The sequence below is a fragment of the Phoenix dactylifera genome, chromosome 15, assembly GCF_051530095.1.
Source record: "Phoenix dactylifera cultivar Ajwa chromosome 15, Ajwa_hap1_PhDact_Kaust_v1.1, whole genome shotgun sequence".
Lineage (NCBI taxonomy): Eukaryota > Viridiplantae > Streptophyta > Magnoliopsida > Arecales > Arecaceae > Phoenix > Phoenix dactylifera.
The window spans coordinates 23485125-23509738 of NC_143204.1; the positions used below are offsets into that span (position 1 = coordinate 23485125).

Here is a 24614-nt window from a genome sequence, read left to right on the forward strand (position 1 = left end):
TGCTCATGTTGAAGGTATGATCTTGGTGAGTTGGGCTATCTTTTTTTTAGTTGTGTGAGACGTTTTATTATCTCATCATCCATCGAGGTAGAACTAGCAACCATACTCACCTTAGTCCATCAATATACTTTCAAGACAGATAGTTCTTTTTCTGATTGTTGTATTGCTCGCGTATCTAGACCATGCATTAAGGCTGCCATAGATGTAGAGGACCGAAACTCTAATACCAACTTGATATGATCATATCAACTTGAAATTCTACCAGGTAAGAGCATAGCTGTTATACCAACTTGATTCAATCGGGGAGAAGGAATTTTTTTTTTAACTTGCTCAAATCAAATTTCTCTCAAAAAAAAAACTAGAAGAAGATTGAGTAATCTCGAAGGTAAGATTTTAAATCTTTTTTTCTTTCATTGATGATTCTTCAAAAAAATAAAGTACATAACCTCTATTTATAATGTGAAGTCCGTCCTAAAATAATTTGGGTTAGATTTTTCTTTCTAATTCTAGCAGAATTTTTTTTCTTAAAATGGATATTTCTAGTAAAAAAATTAAAAATCTCGAGGAAATAGATCTCGATTTCTACATTAACTCTCTCGTCTATCACTTCGCTTGATTTTTTTTGTATAGAGAGCTACGTCCGGTCAAAATCTTAGCCCAAAAAAAAAAATTTCAGTTTGAACAGTCTGTTTTGGGGTCTAATGGTCAATTAGACATCGTATGACCAAGTCATAGCCTTCGAAAGTTTAGCTACAACTCGGCTTTTCGATATGACGAATCTTTTTTTTTTTTTTAAATCTTGTCTGACTTCGCTCGTAGTGGCCAAAGTGATCTACATCGAGTTTGGCGATCCTTCCAAATATTCATAGTAGTCAAAGTGTTCCACATCGAGTTTCGTGATCCTTTTGGATACTGGTAGTGGCCAAAGTAATCCACATCGAGTTTGGTGATCCTCCTAAATACTCGTAGTGGCCAAAGTATTGCACATCGAGTCTGATGATCCTTCTAAATCAAAATTTCAATTGTCTAAGGCAATATAGAATGGAAGAAGTTGTAGGTAAGCAAATCATGTCAAGCAATCTTACATAATAATGTACAATCAAAACAAAAAAAAATGAAAATTTTAAGATTATTAAGACATTATATTTCAGAGGGTTGAAACCTTAAAATAAAATAAGAAGTGAATAATTCATATTAGCCCTTGTTAAATTGGAGAGGCAAACTTAATTTTGTTGTTTATATTTATTATATGGGAACTTCATGGTCATTTGTCAGGATTTGAGTCCATCGGGATCTTAGAGGACCACTAAGAAACAAACATTTGCAATAGTGGCCTTGCTACATTTAAAGCCATCTCTTTCTTAGATTCCTAGTGACTTCACCGATTATCTAATCATTAGCTCTTTTTGAAGAGCTACATTGGGCAGATTTTCTCATACATACACATGTATGATGAGAGATTGCATAGACCCATATTCTTGGTCTAACAAACATAGAGCCACCATGATTCACCATTGCAATTTGGTCTCATTTGGTCCACCATTACCACCTTTGAATTGTGGGATCCATTACCGACGAGTCCAAGCTTAGGCATAAATTAGGAGATATCAAATTTATATGATTGAATACACTTGAGATAAACAACTTCTAAAGGACTCGGTCTCCTTTTTACATCAGATCAATATATTGACAAAAATATTTGATGATTTGTTATCACGCCGATATGAGAGAGATTAGCAATTAGGCCACCAAATTATGAGCATGAATCCTCTGCATGCATGCGTGGCACGGCCGGTTGCCGTATAGCCATAGTCTGGCCATCAAAAAGCAGATGGCCATCAAACAAAGTAGTTTATGAACCTATGCAACGTTGTATACGATGTAGGACGTCCCCACTCGATGGTAACGATCCCAACTTGCTGGGCCTGAGGGAGATATGAGGCATTAAAGAGGGCATCAGAGATGAGGAAAAAAGTGCACCCAGATAGAAAAAGATTGATCCCTCCGAGTTGTAATTCTTTAAGGTCATGTCCACGCCAAGTCCAGTCCATCAACCAATCTTTACAGTACGTTTCCATAGCTTGCGCTGCCAGACAACTTGTCCTCTTCAAATCAATCAATCAATCACTGATCAAATCAATCAAACGCGCATATCAACAAGACTCTGAAATCCATGCAATCTACTGTCGTACCCGACTAGATCTCTTTTTGGCATCCATGCAAGCGGTGCAAACTTGCCATCCAAGAGACGAAAACACACACTCTCTCTCTCCCCCAGTTTAATTTTGAGTAAAAATTCAGACAGGCCAATCACTAGCACTCTATATAATCTCTGCTCCACAAATTTTAAAACCTTGACATAAAAAATAAGATACACTGGATTGAGGTCTCCTCTCTGATAAGAGACCAGAAAGGTGCATTAAAAATAGCTTCCCAAGCTCCCTTGAAGGATGAGGAAAGGGTTACTCATATGAGGAAAGGGTTACTCATATGGTAGCAAACCTCACCATGAACTCCAAAATATGTTGGTGAGTCAATGGCTGAAGATAGTGATGCAATTGTGAATCACCGGCCGCTCGATGTGTAGGAGTCTTCATTTGAGAACAATTCGATGTGGCTGGTGACTGGATCAAATCTATCTGACAAGAACAAGCTTCTTAAGGAGCTATTACAGCTTGTCGGGACCCCAACCTCTGCAGAGAAAAGTGCTCGCACAGGCCGGTGATCAGATAGTCTGTACTCGCATCGATCATATAAGTTTTGCTTCAAACCCTTCCCATGCCATAGAATCCGATCACACCTGTGGATCCCCCATGTTAATCCCTGGTAATTAGCAGCAGGTCGGCAACAACAAGTAATTGGTTTGGAAAGTTGGTGACTAATTACCATGCTGGAGCTCGTCTTTTCTCGCCTTTTTTGCCATGCATGCACCCATAATACGTATCTGAGTTTGGGTAGTACTTATATGTGGGAGAGAATGAGATCTCGCCCTCATGCCAGCCTTCAAGTGCCCGACCCTCCGAGACCTCCACTCTCAACTGCATGTTTTGGGAGTTTAGAGACTTGTTTGTCGAAAAAAGGATAGAGTTTCCAGTGTGATGTTGTTTACCACCTGATCTTTCTCTAACAGGATGTTCCATTCCTTTTGCTCCACTATGGTTCGTGTTTTGGCCTCCGGCAAGGAGATTCTATAGTTCAAGTCTCCAAGCAAGATTACTCGACTGCATGGAGTGATAAAATAAATAAGTTTTGGTGGTGATCATTTTTCTCTCTAAGAAAAAAGTTCTGCGAATTTCTTAAAGTATGCAACTTGTAGAGGTCATTAATCCAGATACATGCAATTAAAGTGATTAACATTGTCAAATGAATAATAAAGTAGTTGCCGTTAATGTTATAAATAGTTTCGGTGCTTCTGATACTATTATCACTTTGGATATACGTCCAAGTGGTATAATTCTATCCTCTTGAGCAAGAGTTTTGCGATTCATTCTGGATCATTCATGATCTGGGGCTGATCTGGTCCACCTAAATGACGTGGGATCCATCTGGTTTTCTTAATTTATTCACGTACTTATAATAAGATATTGCAAAAAGCCCACACAAAGAGTAATTTGAATCAATAAATAATCTCTGCATCGCATGTACATGCGAGATATCTAGAGAGAGAAAGAGAGAGAGAGAGAGAGAGAGAGAGAGAGAGAGAGAGAGAGAGAGAGAGAGAGAGTCCTTGAAGGTTAAAGTTCTTAAAAAAGAAGAAACCTCCTAGCTTGTATAATGGTGATGAAAATTAGCTAAAACCACACCAAATCTCTACTCACTCATGATCTAGAATTTTTTGAGGCAAATCAAGAGAAGGGCCACGAGGAAAGCTTGTCCTAGATAATATCTCCATGGCATCTGAATTTCTGTGCACCTCATCCCCTTCTTTTCCTCCAGAAGCCAAATGACAGCATACGAAACAGAAGCTCGTTTCACGCAGGAAAAACCTTACCGACACTGCACCCTGCATGCAAAAATTCGAGTCTAAGTTTTAAAGACAAATTTCCAGATCCTAAATCTTTTGAAAGTCTATGAAAACTTGTTATATCATTCTGATCTAAGATTCTACATATGCATACAATAATATCATTAATATTCTAAACCCAGTGATCGAAGAGATAACATGACGCATACCTTGTTCCCTAGGCAGCCCATAATGCCACAACCAATACAGGAGACGCTAGGGTGGCGAATATATCGTCGGAGATCACCTCTCACCCACACGGAGACTAGAATCCCTACCATCTGCTTGCTTACAATGCATCGGAAGTCTTGCACAATGCTTTCCTTAGAACTGCCTTGCTTGACTGGATACACCTTCTGCATCTCCCCTAGCTTGGAATCCTGGCCTCTTTGTGCGTTGGAGGGAGAGTTGTTCAATGTCGCCCTGATGAGTGAGTTCCACTTCATGGAGATTCTACTCTTTTCTGGGCCGAGTATGTTTTTGGCACTAAGCGGCACAATTTCTTGGAACCTGTGATGGAGGAAAACCACCATTATATTATGAGGACTATATATATATATATGTTTTTGATCATCTTGATACTAAATGTGCGCTTGCTAAATTTGACCGAGGAAACCAATGAAATTACCCAAGAACATAGATGTCATAAGAGCTATTCTTTGTGTCTAACCAATCCTCCAAATTTAGATCATCGGTTGGAGGGATACCACCGACGTTCCATGTACTAACAAAGAGCCTTAAGCACAAAAGAAGAGAAAAATCATCCATGTTAGAATAATTCCAAGCTAATATTTTTTTTGATTAGAAATTCTAAGCTAATATGACTCATTGCTGCTGAATGCTAGTGAAGGAAGGTCAGATGGTAAAGAAATGATGAAATTAATATTTTTGGATTTCACTTGTACTTTTGGGTGTCTGTCTGATCTTTAGACAATCTCTTTGGCCTGATGGGATCATCCAGACCAGCCACTTCAAGCAACATCTCAGTGCTCGGGAAGTCCATGACGAAGGAATTGCAGCACAACGGCCTTCGAAGCAGCTTGTTGGCCACCAATCTAGGCCACATGACCTAACAATATGAATATTTTTCAACATTTAGCTCTTACACAACCACACACACACACACACACACACACACACACACACACAGAGAGAGAGAGAGAGAGAAGCTCACTTCTCCTTGCTTTTGGTTTTCAGGCATGGTGGTAGCTGGGATGGGTTGTTGGATGGGGTGGGTGGTGGTGGTGGTGGTGGTGGTGGTGGTGGGTTTTGGGGTTGGAGGAGAAGACAACAAAGGGAACAAATGGGGGGAAGGAAGGGAATAAATAGATAAAAAGGGGGTGGGATGGCGTTCTTAGGAGGGCCATGTGGGACCCCCATACAGAGCCTTTCAAGCACTAAAAGTTATTGGATGTTGGGCAAGTTGGGAGAGAGAAGGGAAGCGCTTCTTCTGACGCCGAAGATGATTCATGTCAAAATCTTGCAAGTGGTTGGAAATGAAGATATTTTCAGAGTGAAAATAAGTCTTATAGGGAAGGACAAGCACCCAAGATCCCAGAGTCTTTCCTTGTTATGGAGGCCAAGAGGGTGTGGGTTACTCTGCACTCTGATGTAAGTGAGAGATGGGTTACTTGCAGCCGAAGGATCAAAAATAATGTTTGTCATGGTTCATTGGACTCCAAACTCACAAGGGTGTCATTAGGCCATTAATAGGCAAAATATTCAGCATTTCTTGCCAATGCATTCATAATTCTTGTAGCGATTATTCTACTTTAGCTGGATCCTTTTTTGCCCTGTTATGATGCAAGGGAGAAGCACTAAATACAGCAATTGCCAGAGTGTAAATTTGGTTTAGCACCGGCTAGAGTATCAAAGAAACCTGTCATATCTTTAGCTTATCTTCTCTTGATTATTTTTAGTGGTAATGCATTTCTCTATCAATAAGCTGTTATGTATGCTGATGATGTAAATCTTAGCATGGTTGCTATTAAGAATATGCAAAATTTAATGGCCGGCTATGAATAATGGTAAATTTCTAGGAAGAGATATATTATATTTATCTTTAAAGTTCACTCATGATATTTTGGACTAATCAGTGATTTCAAGGTATAAGAATAGTTTTCATCTCTTGAAATTTTGATCTACTAATCAGGGGGTATATCTACCTGATTTACAGGGATAAGTCCCCAATTTTTCAGTGATTCATGCAAGACATATTCTGTGCAGAGAGAATGATTCTCATAAAAGAGGTTTTCTCTTTCCATTTCTAAATCTCTCATTACAAATTTCTCTACTAAAATTATGTTACCATTTTCTTTTTGTTAATATGTCAGAAATCTTCCATTCAATAAGTTTCAATTTAAGCCAAAATCTTGACGTATATATTTTTCCTTTCACATATTTTCATATGACAACCAAAATTTATCTTCACCTATAGTTGCCATCATCAACACCAGATTTTTCATGATCCCTTCCGAGCCGATATTGTTGAATGTCTCCGACTCAACTGCGTCCAAATTTCTTGGAAGCTACCTTCTCTAGAAGAGCAAAAGTTACCTTTTAAGAAGACATGTAAGTTAAGCATATTGCTGTCAGAAGATAAAAGAATTCCAATTGCCTCTTGACCTTATCTTTAGCTCCAGCATCTTTAGAAGAACGCTGTTTCACCGCTATATTAATACCATCCAATAAGAACCCTCATATAACTCCAAAAAGGTCAAGGTGCAATGTGATTATATTAATGGTTGTAAATTATTCATTTGGAAAACTAAGATGATCAGACACGGTCCAATACTTCCAAGTTCCAACTTTGTCGTCATCTCTTATGGTTATTAAAGAACTTAAAAGGTTTCTTTAATCTGAATTGCCAGTGTGTCAATGAGCTTGTTTCATTTAGGATTTCCATTCTCATCTGTTTCTTTCTCCATATACTTTCCCTTTTTCAATGTACGGAACCATATTTTTTTCTCAAACAAAAACAGAGTATGGAATCATATGAATTTCCAAGTGTCCTCCAGAACATCCCCCCTGCAGAACTCACACAATCCCCTCTTTCTCAATTCTGCCTTTTTTTACAAATAAATGGAAACCTCATGGAAGCATACTTTAGTGACTTCTAATAAGAAGGTAGCTAACCTCTTACAGTACCCCATATTAAACTCTCAAATTTAGATAAATATTCTCTATTTATTCATGAATATCTCATTGCACCGGAGATAATTCAAGCTATTCCTAAAAGAAGAATTAGAACAAGTGTAGTGTTCAATATTTAATGACTTTGTTGTTTATATTGATTTACTCATAAGTTGCTATTCAATATTGTTGCTCACTTTTATTAGTTGTTACCCTTCCCTTGCTTATGCATGGGTGTGTGCTTTATGCCAAATAATACGGCATGCTCTTAATTCTATTTTTCTTTTTTTCGATTCCTTGGGTGTTCCATAACTAGTGAATTTCCCGCATTTTTTATTTATTTTTTTGTTAAAGTTCTTTTTTTTTTCTTTTATCTCATTTCTTACTTGAGAATGGAATTTCTGGCATTCTTTTTCCCTGAAGTCTGACTTTTCTCCCAAAGTGACTATGGTGGCTTTAAGGACCTATGATGCTGTCCATTGGTTCTTATTTCTTAATCTTGTCTTCTCCCATCACAACACATCGATCTCCTGAATGCTTAGAGGAAGGATTTAATCTAAGATGGTCAAATTTTTCAGAACCCCAGTAATTCATCAATAAAAAAAGAGTGCATGTGGGCCCCATAGGGCTCCAGGCATTGTCAAGTTTCTTTTTAAATGGAAAACCATGAAAGGAGATTGAAGCCAATGCTGCATGATTCATTAAGGAAAACCTATGGCTTGCGGTTCTTTAAACTATAGCAAACCGGAACCTAGAAATTTTCAAATCCGCTCATTAAGTTTAACAAACAGAAGAGCAAGTTCACCATTTCATAGTAAAATTTTGTAGGACTTAGAAAAAAATCACATGACCACACATTCAAGCATAATTCTCCTGCTTGAAGCTATTACTGCAAAAATATAATTTGAAATAACAAAGATGGTGTATATTGTGGTGAGGATGAAGAAGAGCAGGTGCATATCTGAACAAATTATCGACATTCAAATATCTTTTCAGAAGGTCATGTATTCCTCATTTGACGCAAGACCATGTCATAGCCCACCAGACAATAAGATAAAACCATTGGCTCTGCGAGCCAAAGTTAAATTAGAAACTGCAATAATTGTTATCCATACATTTCCTATTCTAAACTAATTGCTCTAGCAAACATCAATCATCTTCATATAATTTATAGTTTTTGTTTTATAATCATATATCAGGGATTATTGTCGTGCTTCTTTATTGTTTTCGCCACCTTTTGGAGGAAAACTTGAGATGTAGCAATGAAAGAACAAAATGTTGTGAACTGATATGTTCCCTAGATATTTTCTTGAACATTCACCTTCTGTAGGTTTGTGCATTTCTATACTGAGAATTTTTACTATCTGCGAAGCATGAATTTTTGTGAAGAATCGATAAGTTCAACGGAAAATGGTAATTTTCTTTGTGATGACTTCTGAAATTAGTGGAAGCAATATTTCAAAAGTCTCAATCTTATGAACTATAATAAGTGTCCATTTTCGTTTGCGATATTAGTGATAAAATTAGCAATCCAATCAAGTCACGAGGAAACACATGGCTGGTGTCTAATGAGATGGGCCTATCATGTTGTTGTGTGCAATCACTTGAGCATATAAATAGCTTGGTGATCTATATGACTATATTATGATTCCAAAGGGAACATGATACAGAAGAACTAATGGAGGCTACGTAATCAAAGTTTTCTTATTTCATATATAAGAATTTCTATTACAGACTCTGCTCCCATTTGATGTTCTATTTTATTCCACGATCCATGCAAACTTGATTTTTGAACGAATGGAAGCCAGATGTTAATCGAAAATGACCCTTTAGATATCTTAATATCTATTCAATCAAGATTAAAGTAAGCACTATGTAGATTGTCCTAATTATTTTTCCACTTACATCATTATAGTTTAATAACAAGTTGCAGATCTTCGAGCCAATATGGTCATGTTCTTCAATTTTTTCATAAAAATAGTTGTTCATTAACTTTCCTTCTGATCTAATAATGTTGCTAAGAAAAGACTATGCTGCTGCTTCTTTTGAGTTCAAACATCTAATAATTGAATATTCCTAAAAAAAGGACTGATAATGGATCCTCTCTATTTATTTTATGCATAAGTAAGAGTGTTCTTTAAGTTTTAGTTTAATAACAAGTTGTTAGTGACAATGTGGATAAAGGCTCTGATCCAATCCCACTAGAAACTGCTAACCATTGGGTAATAAATTTTATTACATGATAGTTCATTTTATAGTAATACATTTTGTATTTCCTCCAAAAAAAGGGAAGAGAGTTCATTTTTCAGAGACAAAATACACCAAAACTGAGTATTTTAAGGATTAAAGTTTCATACTGTACCTTCTAAGGAATTGAGACATCGTATGTGGTTCCATCAATTCGTGGAAATCATACGGAGCGCTGAGGTGCTCCTTTTTAACTAACGCATTTATAGTTCACATTCTATCCAAATCAGGTTATAAACAAAGCTTTCTGATATATAGAAAAAAATGCTCTTAATTTGGAGTGAAATGGCTTATGAAATGAACATCCAACATAACTTCTCCCATCAATAAGACAATCCGGATGGCAATTGTTTCCCATTCAGTCAAAAGAGAAATGAACATTCAACACTATTTGAGCACCTGTCAAAATCGAGGTACTTCATTCGTGGTCGAAACTGCTTTGGCATGCTCTATTTTATTGAATCCCACTATGGAATATTGATTTAAACTATTTTGATGTAATAATCATCACTCATTGGGCTCTTCTTATCAGGTGAAATCACTCCTCCGTTTCTTGCGTTACCAATTATAATATAACAGATCGATCAGCCAGTTTTGATCAAGCCATCTAATCAACATTTACTTGGGACTAGGGAGATTGTCGGCACTTCTCATGATCTAAAATGATCACCTGTAATCTAATCTTCTCTTATAACTAGATAGGCAGGACAATGCGTTGTTAGAGTTAGAGAAGTCAGAGTGTAACCTTACGCATTCAAACTGTTCAAGGGATATTGACCCTCCCAGCTATAAATACATAAAAAAGGAGAGAGAGAAGAAGACACTAAGGAAATTCATTTATAGGACAAGTTGGAATTTTTTTTGAGCTGCCTGATAAGTTTTTTAAAACTCTGAGCCAACACAACTGGGGAAGCATTCATTGAGCTGTGATGTGAAGGAGATGAAAAAAATAATCCATGCATTTCATAAGTTGTAGTTTTCTATAATAACAAAACATAACTAACTTGCTTTTGGCTTCTTATCATCTTTCAAGCATATGGCATGTAAGAATCTTGGAAAGGCCAGTAAACAATGACCAGATTAGGTATTGGGTTTGCACCACGAGAGAAGTGTGTATTGGATTTGCACTACTCTGTTCAGTGGTAGGAGCCTGGCAACTGATTCCCTTCTGTAATACTCAGTATATATAGCTAACAGAGTCTGTTGTCTTGGTATATCGCGTTCATCTGAATTTATGATGCGAAATGAAAAATACTAATTACAATGTAACTAATAACCACAATTGTTATAAGAAATGAATGAAAATGATGATGAAATGCGAGGTTTGAGCAAATCTTACAAATTTCATTAACTTAACATGTTACTATTATTCTTGTGGCATGAAATGCATATTGAACACCAGAAGTCAGAATTATTGCACCATAGGTGGTCTAATATGTAGTACGTGGCAATGGCAGTAGTACATGCTGATGCTGTTATTCATTAGGATTGTATCTATTGGCCTGCCAAAATTACTCATCTTCATCAATAGATAAAATAATTGTTTGAGAACAAGACATGCCATGCAATAACCAAAGCTTGGTGAACTTTAGTATAGTTTTTCAGTGTGGCTCAAACACTAAATTTAGTGCTTCGCTTTCAAGCACCTCCCTTATTACTACTAGCAGATAGGACAGAGATAAAGTTGGTTGAACCCCACAACATGGAGTGACAATGCCGGACGTAATAATTGATAATTTTATAGGTCACAAGGTAGGCCACTTGTGATTATTTTATTAACTGATGATTCTTTATTGAAGGTTATAATTTATAAATTTAGGCTCTTGAGTTCATATAATTTTAAATGATTTCATGTAAATTATGATAAAGAGGGGCTCTGAACTTAAAAAAGAGGCCACTAAACGTAGGGTTGTTAGCTAACATTCAAAAGAGAAGGATATTAAACTTTGGATATCACATCATGGGTCAATTGTTCCCTTGGCAACTACATTTGAGAGACAATTGAATGAGATTCTTAATCACACAATAGTTGACAAAACTTCCCATCTGTTTCGGGTCACACAATCACACAATTCAATTCATTTTCTTTATGATCGTCATCAACATTATTTATAAGAAGGCCATGATGGAAAAATATTCAATGGAACTATATTAATTAATTTAGATGAAAGAGAAAAAGTGAATATTAACCAATTTAAATAAAAGAAAAGTACCAAGAAATTTTGTTCATGAAAAAAAAGAAAGTACAAAACAATTTAAGATAGCCCATGGCACAGTGTTGAGATTGGGCGTTCACCTCTGTGCCTCTTTATATGTCAAGTGAAATCCTCACCTGAGTTATGTGAAGAAAACTTCGTTCCATGCACATATTACGATCCACAAAATAGTTAACAAGATCTTATAATTTATCATGAAAATGTAGGGCTATGTCCTAAACATAAGTTTCAATTAATTATTCCAAGATTTTGTGAAATAGATCATGTAAATCTTCTTATGAGGCCTATAAATAGGGAATCAAACACAGTCAAGTTCAAGAAGAAATAAGAATTGAAGGCTTGTCCATTATGTTCTCTTGCTCCATGTTCCAGATTTTCTTGTACCAGAATAACAACTTTATCTCTTATACCAAATTAAATACAGCCTGCAAACAAACTTATCCAAAACCCAACCTAGCATGGAGGAATCATTACAAGACTAGATTCTAGTATGTTGATCTTAACAATTTAAAATGGCCTATCATTGTTTGAAATTATATGCAAAATATAAATCAGCACCAATACCCCCTGAGAAACAGCATAAACCATCCTAAGTAGTCCGGGTGTAATTGACGTTATTATTGGATCTAACCATGCCATGGTAATGATATAATAGAAGTCTCAAACTACAAACAAAAACATGAACCTAGTCACAGTTAAGCAACTCGGGGAAAATTATTTGAAAACTGTACCTTGCTGAAATGACAGAGAATAAAAATTGTAGCTTAATAAGTTCAATCTGTGGGCTGAATTATTCACAAACTTCTCAATGCATGTCTTCTCTTGCTTGCCACCAGATTGATGTGACACGGATAGTTGGTTGCTTCTATGTCCTTGCTTGCTGGGCCATGGTTTTTGAACAAAGAAATGTTTAATCTCCAATGCCCTTTACAGCACCACTGCTAACTACTCATTTGCAGGTAGTTTAACTGCTTAAGACAAATGATATAGTAAATTAAGCTGAAAATAAAGAACTAAACATATAAAGGTAGACCTGAGCAGCATTAAGCTATGAAAACTAAAGTTATCAATTATCATTTTGTCACGCCCCAAACCCATCACTCGGATCGACCACGTGACACGGCCACATAATCCCTAAAGTAAAACCCTAGAGATCATGTAAGGCCTAACAAGGTACAATATTCCCAAAAATGCCAAAATTAAAGATTAATGTAATTCAATCAAATCCAACTAAAATGTACTGATTTATTACATAATTTCAAATGTCCATTAATAAAAGATAAGTTACTTCTAACTATCTGGTAGTCTGACTCCAGATCGATCTCACTTCTTGTCCCATCCGACAGATTCTACGAATCCAGTGCCTCTGAAAAAGAAAGTAAGTATGGTATGAGCTTTTCCAGCCCAGTAAAAATCTCAACAGCCACACACAGTAAAAATAATAAAATAATCAAAGCATCAAATAAATGTCATTTCATCATTTCAAAGGCTCAACAAACAACAAGTATATATAACCATTTCATATACATAAATCCTTTTTCACATTATGTGATCCATTCACGTATTACTCTGATTCTCAAGTTTTAAAAATTTATCACTTCTGGCTTTGGACTAACCAAGATTATGTCCCAGTCCAAGACTGCACAAATCCCACGCATAAGCTCGTGGCAGCTATCCCACGCGTAAGCCCGTGGAGGCTATCCTACGCATAAGCTCGTAGAGGCTATCCCACGCATCAGCTCGTGGCAGCTATCCTACGCATAAGCTCGTAGAGGCTATCTCATGACAAGATTAGTCCAACCCATTTTACATGTCTAGTTTTACATATTTAATCACATTTCCATCACATTACATATTTTCATAAATTCTCAAAAAATATGCTATTTCTTCCCAAATGAATTTATTTCAATATTTTCATAATAAACAAAATGCACGCCTCATAGGTATCATATCAGCTCATAAAACAATAACAACATAATTATAAAATAAATCCAACGATAAATCAAATATATGCATAGAGGTGCTCACATGTAGGGATTCTTACAGAAAATGTAGACTGACTCAATCACGGATCCGAATCACAACCTACGCGCTGGGGTGCTGAGTCCCCTGATCAAAATCTCCTGGCACCGCTGACTCTTCCCCTACAACATCAATTATAAATCACAAACTAAATTATTTAATATTTAAATATTCTAAACCATAATTCACATCCACTATGAGGTCCATCACCAGGTCCCCAAACATTTCTATCCCTCCAGATCTAGGGCAGTCGGGGTGGCCCGACTCCCACCTTGTACTACCGGCCTATGTCGTCGCCAGCCGTGGCCGCAGCCACGCCGGCGACGATGGTCGGTCCCGGTGAAGAGACCAAGAGAAAGGGATGATTCCTCTCTCTTCATGGTTGGGAATACATCTCCCTCCCTTAAATCTTTTTGATCCAAGGGCAACAGCCATGGTGGCTGTGCCCTCTTCTTCCCCAACCCGACAACACTACTGGCCGAACCATCGCCGGCCGCCGCTGTTGTAGTCGCCGGCGATGGTGACCGGCCAAGGGAAAGAGATCTCTTCTTCTTCTTCCTCCCAAGAACCGGCAAAGAATCCTTTTTTCCTCCCTTCCCCCTCCTCCATCATCAACAGAAAAACCACCGAGATGGTGGCTCGGCCCCCCACCCGACGGCATCTCGGCCACTACTGGCCGAACCATCGCCGGCCGCCACTTTTTCAGTTGCCGGCGATGGTGGCCAGCCAAGAGAAAGGGAGAAGAAGAGATCTTCTTTTCTTCTTCTTCCTCCCAAGAACCAGCAAAGGGGTCCCCCCCCCTCCATCATCAGCCGAAGACCACTCTTCCCCTCCTCCAATCATCCACCGAAACCATCATAACAGTGGCTCGCCCCCCACCCGACAGCAACCCCAGTGGCCTCCCCCCCGCCGTCGTCGCCGCCGGTGGCCAACCGACGCGAGAGGGAGAGAAGAAGGTGGAACCACGAGGGAAGCCCTTGGTCCACCAATCCCCATTCCCAACAAACCCTAGAAATCCATCACCAATCTCCACACAAACCCGATCCACCCCATCTGCCATGAATCCCGGCCAACCCGGCGGCCGGCGGCGGCGGAATCCGGAAGAGAGGAGCCGAAACAGAGGTACCCTGTTTCGGACCCTTCTCCGATGATCTCACCGGCCAAATCCCCACCAACAAGGCCCTAATCCTAGCAAATGAAGTACAAGGAAAGGAGCCACGCTTACCTCGGTCCGACGGGGTGTTCTGGCGACCCTTCCAGCGAGAAATCGGTGGGGGAACCTTGAGCGAGCTCGGACCAAAACCCTCGGATCCCAAACTTCTTCACCCGATTTGTGGGAGGTCTTCACCGAAGGAAACTTCCTCCGTGGCCGGCCGGATCTCGGCGCCCGGTCCCCTCTCTGGCGCTCGGTCTCCTCCGGCGAACCAACTCACGCCGCCCCCCCTGCAACTCCCTTCTTCCACGATCGTGCCTAGGGCACGATCGTAATAAGGGGGATGGGCCCGGTCTTTTCGGGCCGGCCCGTCAACCCCTTTTTTTTTTCTGGGTCTCACACATTTAGTGGTTCAATATGACCTTAGAAAAGCAGCAAACCTTTCCAACCTAGGCTTATAATGCTAAATCATCTCTCATCAACCGGAAAAGCACATCAGATTGCTTATTTGCTTTTGTTGCCAACTGAACATATAACCTAATCATATTCTCGAAATAATTCTAAGCAAGACGCTACATCACAATGGCTGACCATAAAATTCTGAAGATTCTGTAATTGGTCTTAAAAACTCGTCCACAGGTTTTTGCATAAATGATAGCGTCCCAAAATTGATATTCTCTTTGGGTAGGTTTTGATTATGCAGACTATAGCTGTTAAACAGTGTCTTTCAGATCATCAGCAGTGTTTCAACTTGGATTATTTAGTTGCACATCTCAACTTGCAATCAAGATTGGTAACTCTAAATTAATTTTTTTAAGAAAAATAATCGTAAACAACAAAGATCTCCTAGAATCATAAATAGTCTTGGACTTTAAGATTGTTCAATTCAATTTTAAATTTAATAAAAAAAAGAAAAGTTATAAGTGAGATTGTTGAAAATAAAGAAAGTAAATTTCTTGATGAGGATTGTTAGAAAAGAAGCCTTTTCACATCAGGGAGAGGCACCCAAGGTCAATATAATTTAGGTATTCTAGTGTGAAATGGACAGCATTTTGGGAGAAAAAGTGATACAAAATCAGAAGGGAATATTCCTTAAAATCAAAAGCAGTTTTCAAAACATAGGACTATTCTATTATTATTATATTTGTCACATTTTTCTTCACAAAATGTCCTTAACTGTTAAGTCTAAAATACCAAAAGTATTGACTATGTGCATCATTGCTTCCATTGTTATATCAATACCTTTTTCTGAAGACTACATATTAAACAGGAAAGCTCTCCTAGAATCTTAAATAGATTTGAAATTTCCCAATCACCTTCTTGATTGGAATTATCCAAACCCAATTTCACATTTGATTGGAGAAGAGAATAAAAGTTATAGGTGAAAATTTTTAGCAAACAGAAAGTAAAATTTTTGTTGTGGTTTTACTGAAAAAAAAATCATTGCCATCTTAAACAGGAGGGAAGGTGCCCCCAGTCAATATTTTGTAGTATTTAAGTATCAGTCGAGGGCATTTTGGGGTGAAAAATGATTAATAAAATTAAAAGGAAATATTCCTCAAATTCAGAATTCCCTTTTTATAATGTATTATAGATAGATATAAATAAAGTTTATCCACTTGATTACGTTTAGTTTAATAATGACAAGATTAAGAAAGCCAAAAATCATTGCATTTTCACTATATCAACAATGAGTATCCTAAAACTAGATTTTCTAGTTGTTCGAAAGAGGAGATCGTTGTATCACAGAAATCAGTGAAAAATCAAATGATGCTGAAATTAGCATCGTTAAAGAGGACAATTGCATCCAGAACTTCATCATACAATGGTATGATGCCCATATAGCATAGGTAATAGCCTAATAGGGTTCCACTAACATTAGGTTACAGCTTTCTGGCAACAAAGAAACCATCTGTTACTATGCAACACACAAATAGCCATCCTGGATCCTGATGCCACTTATGCAAAGTGCAAAGTAATGTATTCTTTGAACACTGCAATTTTCTTTCTTAAATGTGTTAAAACAGCAAAGAAAAGGCCATATCCTCACTGAGACAACTGGGTGAGAGGGCTGAACAGGTATAGCTGGTGATGTCAATACCACATCTCCAACACAGGCTTCAATCTTTGGGTCAAGTAATGCCTTCAAATATTCATGAAAGAGGAAAAAACTTCCAAGTAAATGCAAAGCCTATAATATATATTTTCAAGGAATAATCATTATCATAGACCACCTGTTGAATGTCCAAAGAAAAAGCATGGATATAAGGGGCATGAACAACTAGTAAATGCATGTACATATATTTTGCTCTTCTAGTCTAAAAGACATGAGAAGTGAACAAGAGTCCAGTTATTTAAAAGTTAGCAGTGTTAAAAACTTAATTGAGTACTTAAACTAGCTGGCTTGACTTGCCTCAATCAAGATTATAGCCAATCTTGAGCCAAGTCTTAGGGTGTTATGTTTCATCAGAAACCTGAAAAACCGAATCGAAAAATCCTTAAAGTTAATCAATATATATCTCACAAGCAAGAGTACCAAGTCATCCCAGACCCTGGAACACATCAGATCCAAGTCGGGTTTTGAGTTTCAAAAAGCTAAAAATTTTGATAAGACACAGTTGCCCAGAAGATATATCCAGTGTATTAAATTAAAAAGAGACCTGAAAAATTCATCAATCAGTAAAAGCATGAATAAGGTATAAGAACATTAAAAAAATAAAGAATTGCACATTAAAATTGTTTTCACACAACAAATGATTTCCATTGATTTCTGACATTCTCCAATGAGCTGAAACTTTACTGTTGCCTCATATGAGCAGCCTATCCCAAAATTCATGTATCGTACAATCTAAAAAAATCTATCTTTTCTTTGGAAAAATAATACAAAAAATAAATTAAACTACTAATGCCTACCCTTCTATAAGGTTCAGTCACATAATCTTCCTAGACATTGGCAGTTATCAATGCTAACTCTAACTAAACTTCTCTCCAACCTTACACAGGTTAAACCAAATACACCTTTTACATCGCCTTCACACAACAAGAATCATTCAAACCAATGAACAGTATTCTCAACAATAATTCACTCTGTTACTCTCCAACCACCAAACTGAACAAGTTTTGTCAAATAGATACAAGTACAATATTAGCAAAGCAGGTATATATGCTTGTTCTGTGGCATGGTTTGACTTTCACTAGCCTTCATTGTCATAAGTACATTTCAGTTTAAAAACTGGCATACCTAGAGTTAACGCTATAGCCAAGAAGCAGTTTTATATACTGATGTGCAAACCACAAAAGCAATTATGATCTATTGGTAGAATAAATCCAAACTTACAAAATCTGTAGCTAAATATAGAATTCATGCATGGTTTTTTGGGGAATAAATCTAAAATCCTTTTCCAAAGAAATTTAGTTTCAAACATGGTACTGTTACAGTTCCCTGACCAATGGGCAAAAAATGCACAGTTAACATAAAAGCAAGCATGCTATGTAACATTCTTTTCGCAATATTCATTACATTTCATACCCACAATCTTCAGTTAACATTCATTTAAGACACTAGAGGATCCACCTATGGCACCACAAAAATGAGGACTTCCCCCAAGTTTCATGTAACCTTTAACTAGACTATAAAGCCTAACTGATTACAACCCATCCTATCAAATAGCCTCACAAGTTTTCTAGCAGGCCCTCTTGCCTTTACTAGAGACCAATTCGCAAAGGGTTGATGCCAAGTAGATATCAGTTAACCAAAATTATCAATAGTAAAATCATTCTTTGATCTGATAACCTGAACAGGCATTAGATGAGATATGCAATTAGCAGATTAAGGCACGTCAACCCAGAAGAAACATCAAAATGCTCAACTTATGCTACTCATAATATCTGGTTTGTGTTCTTGTAATTTTCTAATTACACAATCTTGAATGTGTATTGTTTTCATAAAATACCTGTGGGAGCTACAACCTATTGTGATTGCATATGTAGAACTGATGCCTCTTAAGTGGGTTTCACTGAATGATTGCAACCCTTTCAAGCTTGCTCACTTGCTCCCCAAGTTTCATCCCATCACAGATGGAAATTATCCTCCTAAACTGCTTGCTACAACTTTGCCAAATGTGCCTTGAAACATCTGCTCATCACTAATCTAACTCCATTTTATATCAAGTCATCCAGTCATGCCATTTAATGTTGGTCTTGCAGATGGATCCATCTCATCATAGTTACATTTTGCCAACACAGGCATCCAGCTGACAGTAGAAAATCACCAGTTGATTTTTGTTTCATAATATGTGGCTATGCTGTGTTTCACAGATGATGAACTCATGCTCACTGTCTAATCACCAAAACAACATAGAACTAAGAGTTTGCAGTCATCAATATTTGCGATGTGATATGCTTAACCAGTTACTGGGTTCGCATTATCACTGTCCAGTGATGCTTGGGAATAGAAACAACTATAAGAAAATTTTTGCCAGTTGAAGATTCTACAAACCTTGTAGCCGTGTCCTGAGCCACTATGAAAGCATTCCACGCTCATAGTGGCAGCTAGAAGCACTGTTTTCAGTAATTATTTGAACACTTTCATCAGACCCAAATGAATCATTATTCTCCCCCTTGGACCTCTCTCTGGCCTCTTCAGGTCCCTCAGTCTGAAGCATTTTTCTGATTTTCTTGCATGATATCCCTTTTCTCTTGTTTGGTCTCCATGCCCCATTTTGTCCTGTCCTATCAAGATTTTTTTTTTTACACATAGGTTTTTGCCACATGTTTCTTGCATAATGTTAATTCCACAAGCTTAATCTAACTGGAAAAGGTCAACAATGTCTATCAGACTTAACATCAACCTCACATGTGGCTTGAGCCACACATGCGTAGGGATAACTAAGTCAAGGCATACTAGAATCAAGATAATAGATAACAATGTGTCGGGGATTCAAACTCATGACCTTCAACAAAACTGAGCTCTAATACCATGCTACCTAACTGATCAAATTCAAAAACTTAAGCTAGTAGGCAAAGGGACAACAATGTAAATTAGACTTAACACATAACTTCTTTATAAAAGTATTTTTCTTGTGGGCTTTGTAGGTGATGATTAAGTTTCTTTCTACTTTAACATCATCAAAGAGGTCTCCAAGGCTGATTGTTATTAATATTGTCCCTTTGGTCATATTTTTAATACATTAAGAGAAACAGAAGGTGTATAACCGTATGATATCATAGTGCACCGATAATCCTAGTACTACTCTTACCTAAGCACACTTAGGGCTTGTTTGGATGATTGGCTGAAAACTATATTGGATTCGTGGATTGGGTCAGTATAATTAGCAAAATCATGGGATTGGGCTAGGCCTATATTTATAAGTACCCAGGAATAGCTTTGGAGCGAGGTCTTGTTTTTTCTTCTTATAGGATTCGGGCCGGCCCATTACAAAGCTATTCCTGGGTACATATGGATATAGGCCTAGCCTCTAAGGTCTTTTTTTCCCCTTCCTATAGGATTCGGGTTGGCCCACTCCAAAGTTATTCTTGGAAACTTATGAATATAGGCCTAGCCTGGCCTGTAATCCTATGATTTTGTTAGTTTTACTGGCCCAATCCACGAATCCAATAGGATTTTCAGCCCAATCATCCAAACAAGCTCTTAATTGTGGAGTTTTGATGGGATCTAGTAATCTAGTACTGCTATGACCGCAAAAGATAGAATATCAAATATTTTAAGTATTATAAACCATATAATATATACAAAACCATATACACATATAATGCAATCTCTTAGAATAAACAATTTATGTTTAATCAAATAGAAATTTAAGTCCAACAAATATGAACAAGGCAACAAACTACCTAAAGAACATTAGATAAAACAAGAGGGCATTATAAAGACTTTAATAGGAGGTCACATATGGAATCCACAAACGAAAGAACACAGCCCACTGTTCATTCTCGATCCACTATATTTCTTGCCGCTTCATTATTCTAGTATCACAAATTTGCAATCCTAGAGGACCTCAGGATATCTGTTGAATCTTTAGATCCATCATTCCACAAGATGAAAATTACATCTGTTCAATTACATCCCAACTAAACCAATTTTCCATTTAAACTTTCATTTATAGGTGTTATGTTACCAACGGAAGTACCCAAAAATCCATTCCGATTCCCTCAAGAAGCAATTTTGCTTGTTCAAGCCTTGTTCAAGCATTCAAATTCACTTTCTACAACAAAGGTAAGATTCTTTAAATAGATAAGCAGAAGATAGACATATGTTCATCAACAAATCAGTTTTCTTAGTCAATGATTACACCTGTCATAATAGCTATCAGAATATTAAAATTCTAGTTGTGGTTCTGTCTCCAACTTGTCTGCAAAATAAAGTAAGGATATCCAATATCACATGCTACCAACGAGTGAAATGTGATGAATACGCAGCTGCTATATATTCTCAATTAACACTGATATGTACAATTATAGAAGTATGCAACCTCCAAAAAATGAACTTTAGATGAACTGACTTGCTAATCATAAAAGACAGTACAAGTACTCACCAATCCAATCCATGGCATACACTTTAAGACCATCATCATTCAGCTTCTTTGCAAAATGATCATATCTGCCACTGTTGAAAATAGCATGGGAACTATAAGCAGCAGTTATATTTCTAAATTAGCATCTTAAGTAAGAAATCAAGCTTCAATAGAAGCACAAATTAACATACCATTGTTCGTTCAGATCATGCATAAGAACAAGCAGGCCCCTGTATAATATTTACATACAATAGATGCCTTCAATGAAAAGGACTGAAGAATTAAGCTCTATCTGATTACAGAATATCTCACTACACTTTAATTGGGATGCCCATGTGAATTTATAGGCACACTATCGGACCTGGCCAAAATCAGGTAAGGTATAAATAAAAAGGAACCCTGCAGATCAAGAAGCACAAAGACATCATTCATAAATCTTAGTAAGGCAACAATCTATTATCTAGGTGCTCTTAGAAGCTTACAATTTGTTCTACGGAGAAGAATACATCAAAAATCATTCAGCAATAAAGTAGCGATCTAAATACCAGATAATGAGAAAAAAATAAATCAAAGAAAAGTATCTCCGGGCATTCTCTTCCAAACTAACAACATATGATATTCTAGAATAATCTAAGTTGCAACTACAAGAAGAACTTGGAAGCCAGATGCATATAATATGCAGAAAAAAAAAACATTCTTGTGACAAAAAGGGTTGAAATCAAACATTTTAAGTAAGTCACCTGCTCAGTTAGTTCTTAGATGTTGCAAGTTGAAAATTAACCCCAAGAAAAAAATCTTGCCTAGCGTTTTATTCCCTGCTAAAGCTACACACATGCATGCAAAAACCGATCTGCAACAAAATGGCACTGAGGTAACACATCCTTTTCAAAATAAGAGATAACGCAACAGATTGAAAGAATTCTTTGGCAATCTCATCTACATTGGAGCACAAACCTTCCGAGGAGAAAAGATAGAAGCCAGCATGGGGAAGTAAACCATAGGTGAGCTTACCACATCACAGAAAGCCATCCAGTTTGCAATTCTTACACCAAAAAGGGAGGGAAAAAGAACCTTCCAACTGATCAAGTTTTTTTTTTCCAATGTTTTCCCACAATATCTCTCTTGTAAGTATTTCTTTTAAATATTTAGAAGTTTACCAACAAAAAAAAAAGAAAAAAGAAAGATAACTATGCCTGTCCTATGACGAGAAAAAACCCATACCAACCCAAGAATATATAAAATAAAAATTCAATAAAGCATGCCCTTTTGGAATACGAATACATGCACCCTTGTATCTCTTGCCATAAAAACTGGACACGGGGGAGTGCATCGACAGTGGTCGTGTATTTTCCAAATTATAGTAGAAGAATATAAATAATAATATTTTAAAAAATCTTAATTTCTTGCCTTATATAGTTTTTTTTTTTGCTAAAACGGATAATTCTTATAATTTCAGTATGTGTTACATCCCAGAAAATCAGAAAACAATAAATCATGGAGCATTTTAGGCATCTCTCTCCCCAGAGGCCACTTAGTCCGCAGCCCATTAGCCTTTCTAAACACGTGCTTGGCCAAGCCGCCACTGTTGTATATAGTTTCTTCTACAGCATTCAGCAACCAAATATTCATAACATAAGAAAGACCATAATGACGAAAAATATCCACAAATTTGTTGGATTTTTAACTCTAGAAAATAGACGATTTTAAAATCATTAATATGAAAATAGGGACAACAGGGGTAAGGGTTCCGCATACTTGGTCTTGCCGGTGACAGGAGTCCACGACTGGGTGAAGAGCAAACAATGAGAAATCCCTCTCTCTCTCTGTCCTCCCCTCCTCCCTCGCCGCCACCACCCCCCGGACCGCGGCCGCGCGCCTCGCCGCCGCCTCCTGCTCCCTCTGCCTCCGCGGCACCATCGCTGCCGGCACCCTTACCACCACCGCTCCCGCCCCGCCCTTCCTACTTTCCTCCCGTCGGTGAGCCCCTGCCGCAGGGCCCAGGCATGGCGGCGACCTCGGCTGCCACCGGAGGATGAAGAGGAGGAAAGCGGGGAGGAGGAATAGGAGGCGCCGGAGGACGCGGAGGGAGAGGACGGCGTTCACCCGCCCGCTGACCCCCGACGTCAGCAGCACCGCCTCTGGCGCCGCCGCCGTCGTCGATCCCGGACGGATCTTGGGAACATATAAAGGTAAAAAAATGGAAAAAATAGAATCTTTATGCAAAAAAGATAATCGAGTTTCTTCCTCCAAAAAGTTGGAGAAATGCAATAATATTCAAAGAATTTGACGATTTACGGATAAAATCGAAGAACTGAGGGAACGGAGATGCTAAAATTGGGGGGAATGGATAGGAATTAGGGTTAGGGACCTTAGGAATTGGAAAGCCTCGTTTTTGGCTCGTTTTTCTCTTCTCTCCCTCCGCGGAGAAAGGGTGACGTAGAAACTACGATTCTGTTCTTGGGAGTGATGTAGAAACTACGATTCTGTTCGTGAGCTCATGTCCACGTCTATGTGGGGATTCCTCTTTTGGGGGCGTTGTCCCTCTCGTGTTGATCTTGAATTAGCGGCGGTGAAGGAGACACGTGGCGTCGCGCGGCGCTGAGACACGGGAGAGGTGGATGTGGCCATTGGTCCTGGATTGGCTGCTGTGGTGGACCCAATTCTAGAAGTGGAAGACATCAGAGTCCCATTGGACGGTCAGGAGTGCTTAGATTGATTGTGACAATTCGGCTCGAGGCTGAGCACGGCGTTCACAGTAAGGCTTCCTATTTATATAGACAATTGCGTATAATAATTTTGGAATCAATTCATATGCCGTCCGTGTAGGATTTGTGCAACCTTCGTATTTACTTGACATGATGTAATACCCAAGGAATGGTAAGAGCCCATATTTTTCTTACTGGGCCTGGCTCGGCCTCTAGGCCACCATCCGTGCTCGGCCCATGAAGCAGGGGAGAGAGACTCCCGATCGGAGTCTTCTTGTTCCCTTGCTCCGATCTCCCCCGATTCCATCGAAAAAGGGAGATCATAGTTTACTTAATTTGATCCAATCCTTGCCTATAAAAGGATCTCTTTCCCTCTTCCTTAGCACTAATCCTGAGAGCTTCCATTAGAGGGTTCATCCGCGGGAGGGATTGGAGTGTTCGCCATCGATCCGGCTGGAGGAGCTCACGCGGAGGCAAGCTGAGTTATCTCTCTTCCTTTTTTTGGTCTTTGGGCCACCGTCTCATCTTGAAACGGGCCTATGAGTCGCCGGATTGACTGAACAAACCTCCCCTGTTTCACTGTTGTTCATCTTCCATTCGACT

The 24614-nt window shown here is 38.2% G+C and overlaps 1 protein-coding gene across 10 annotated transcripts; it reads right to left on the reverse strand.

Annotated features, from left to right (window-relative positions):
- Window positions 1-1952: 1952 nt before the first annotated feature.
- Window positions 1953-23806, reverse strand: LOC103705811 (DNAse I-like superfamily protein). Of its 10 annotated transcripts, XM_089927450.1 has the most exons (16): window positions 23062-23806; window positions 21668-22156; window positions 21498-21536; window positions 21328-21398; window positions 14846-16916; window positions 13643-13742; window positions 12887-12964; window positions 12330-12566; window positions 5178-10608; window positions 4909-5072; window positions 4632-4739; window positions 4174-4513; window positions 3819-4003; window positions 3113-3221; window positions 2887-3038; window positions 1953-2800 (listed from the first exon to the last, which is right to left on the reverse strand). In XM_089927450.1, exons 9-16 carry the CDS (start codon window positions 5202-5204, stop codon window positions 2566-2568), a joined length of 1320 nt encoding a protein of 439 aa, XP_089783576.1. In that variant the 5' UTR covers window positions 5205-10608; window positions 12330-12566; window positions 12887-12964; window positions 13643-13742; window positions 14846-16916; window positions 21328-21398; window positions 21498-21536; window positions 21668-22156; window positions 23062-23806; the 3' UTR covers window positions 1953-2565. The 10 variants fall into 10 exon arrangements, with proteins under 10 accessions (XP_089783576.1, XP_089783575.1, XP_089783574.1 ...); XM_089927449.1 differs by lacking the exons at window positions 13643-13742; window positions 14846-16916; window positions 21668-22156 and adding an exon at window positions 21622-21667 and having other exon boundaries at window positions 23675-23806; XM_089927448.1 differs by lacking the exons at window positions 13643-13742; window positions 14846-16916 and having other exon boundaries at window positions 21622-21705; window positions 23675-23806.
- Between the last annotated feature and the right edge of the window lie 808 nt (window positions 23807-24614).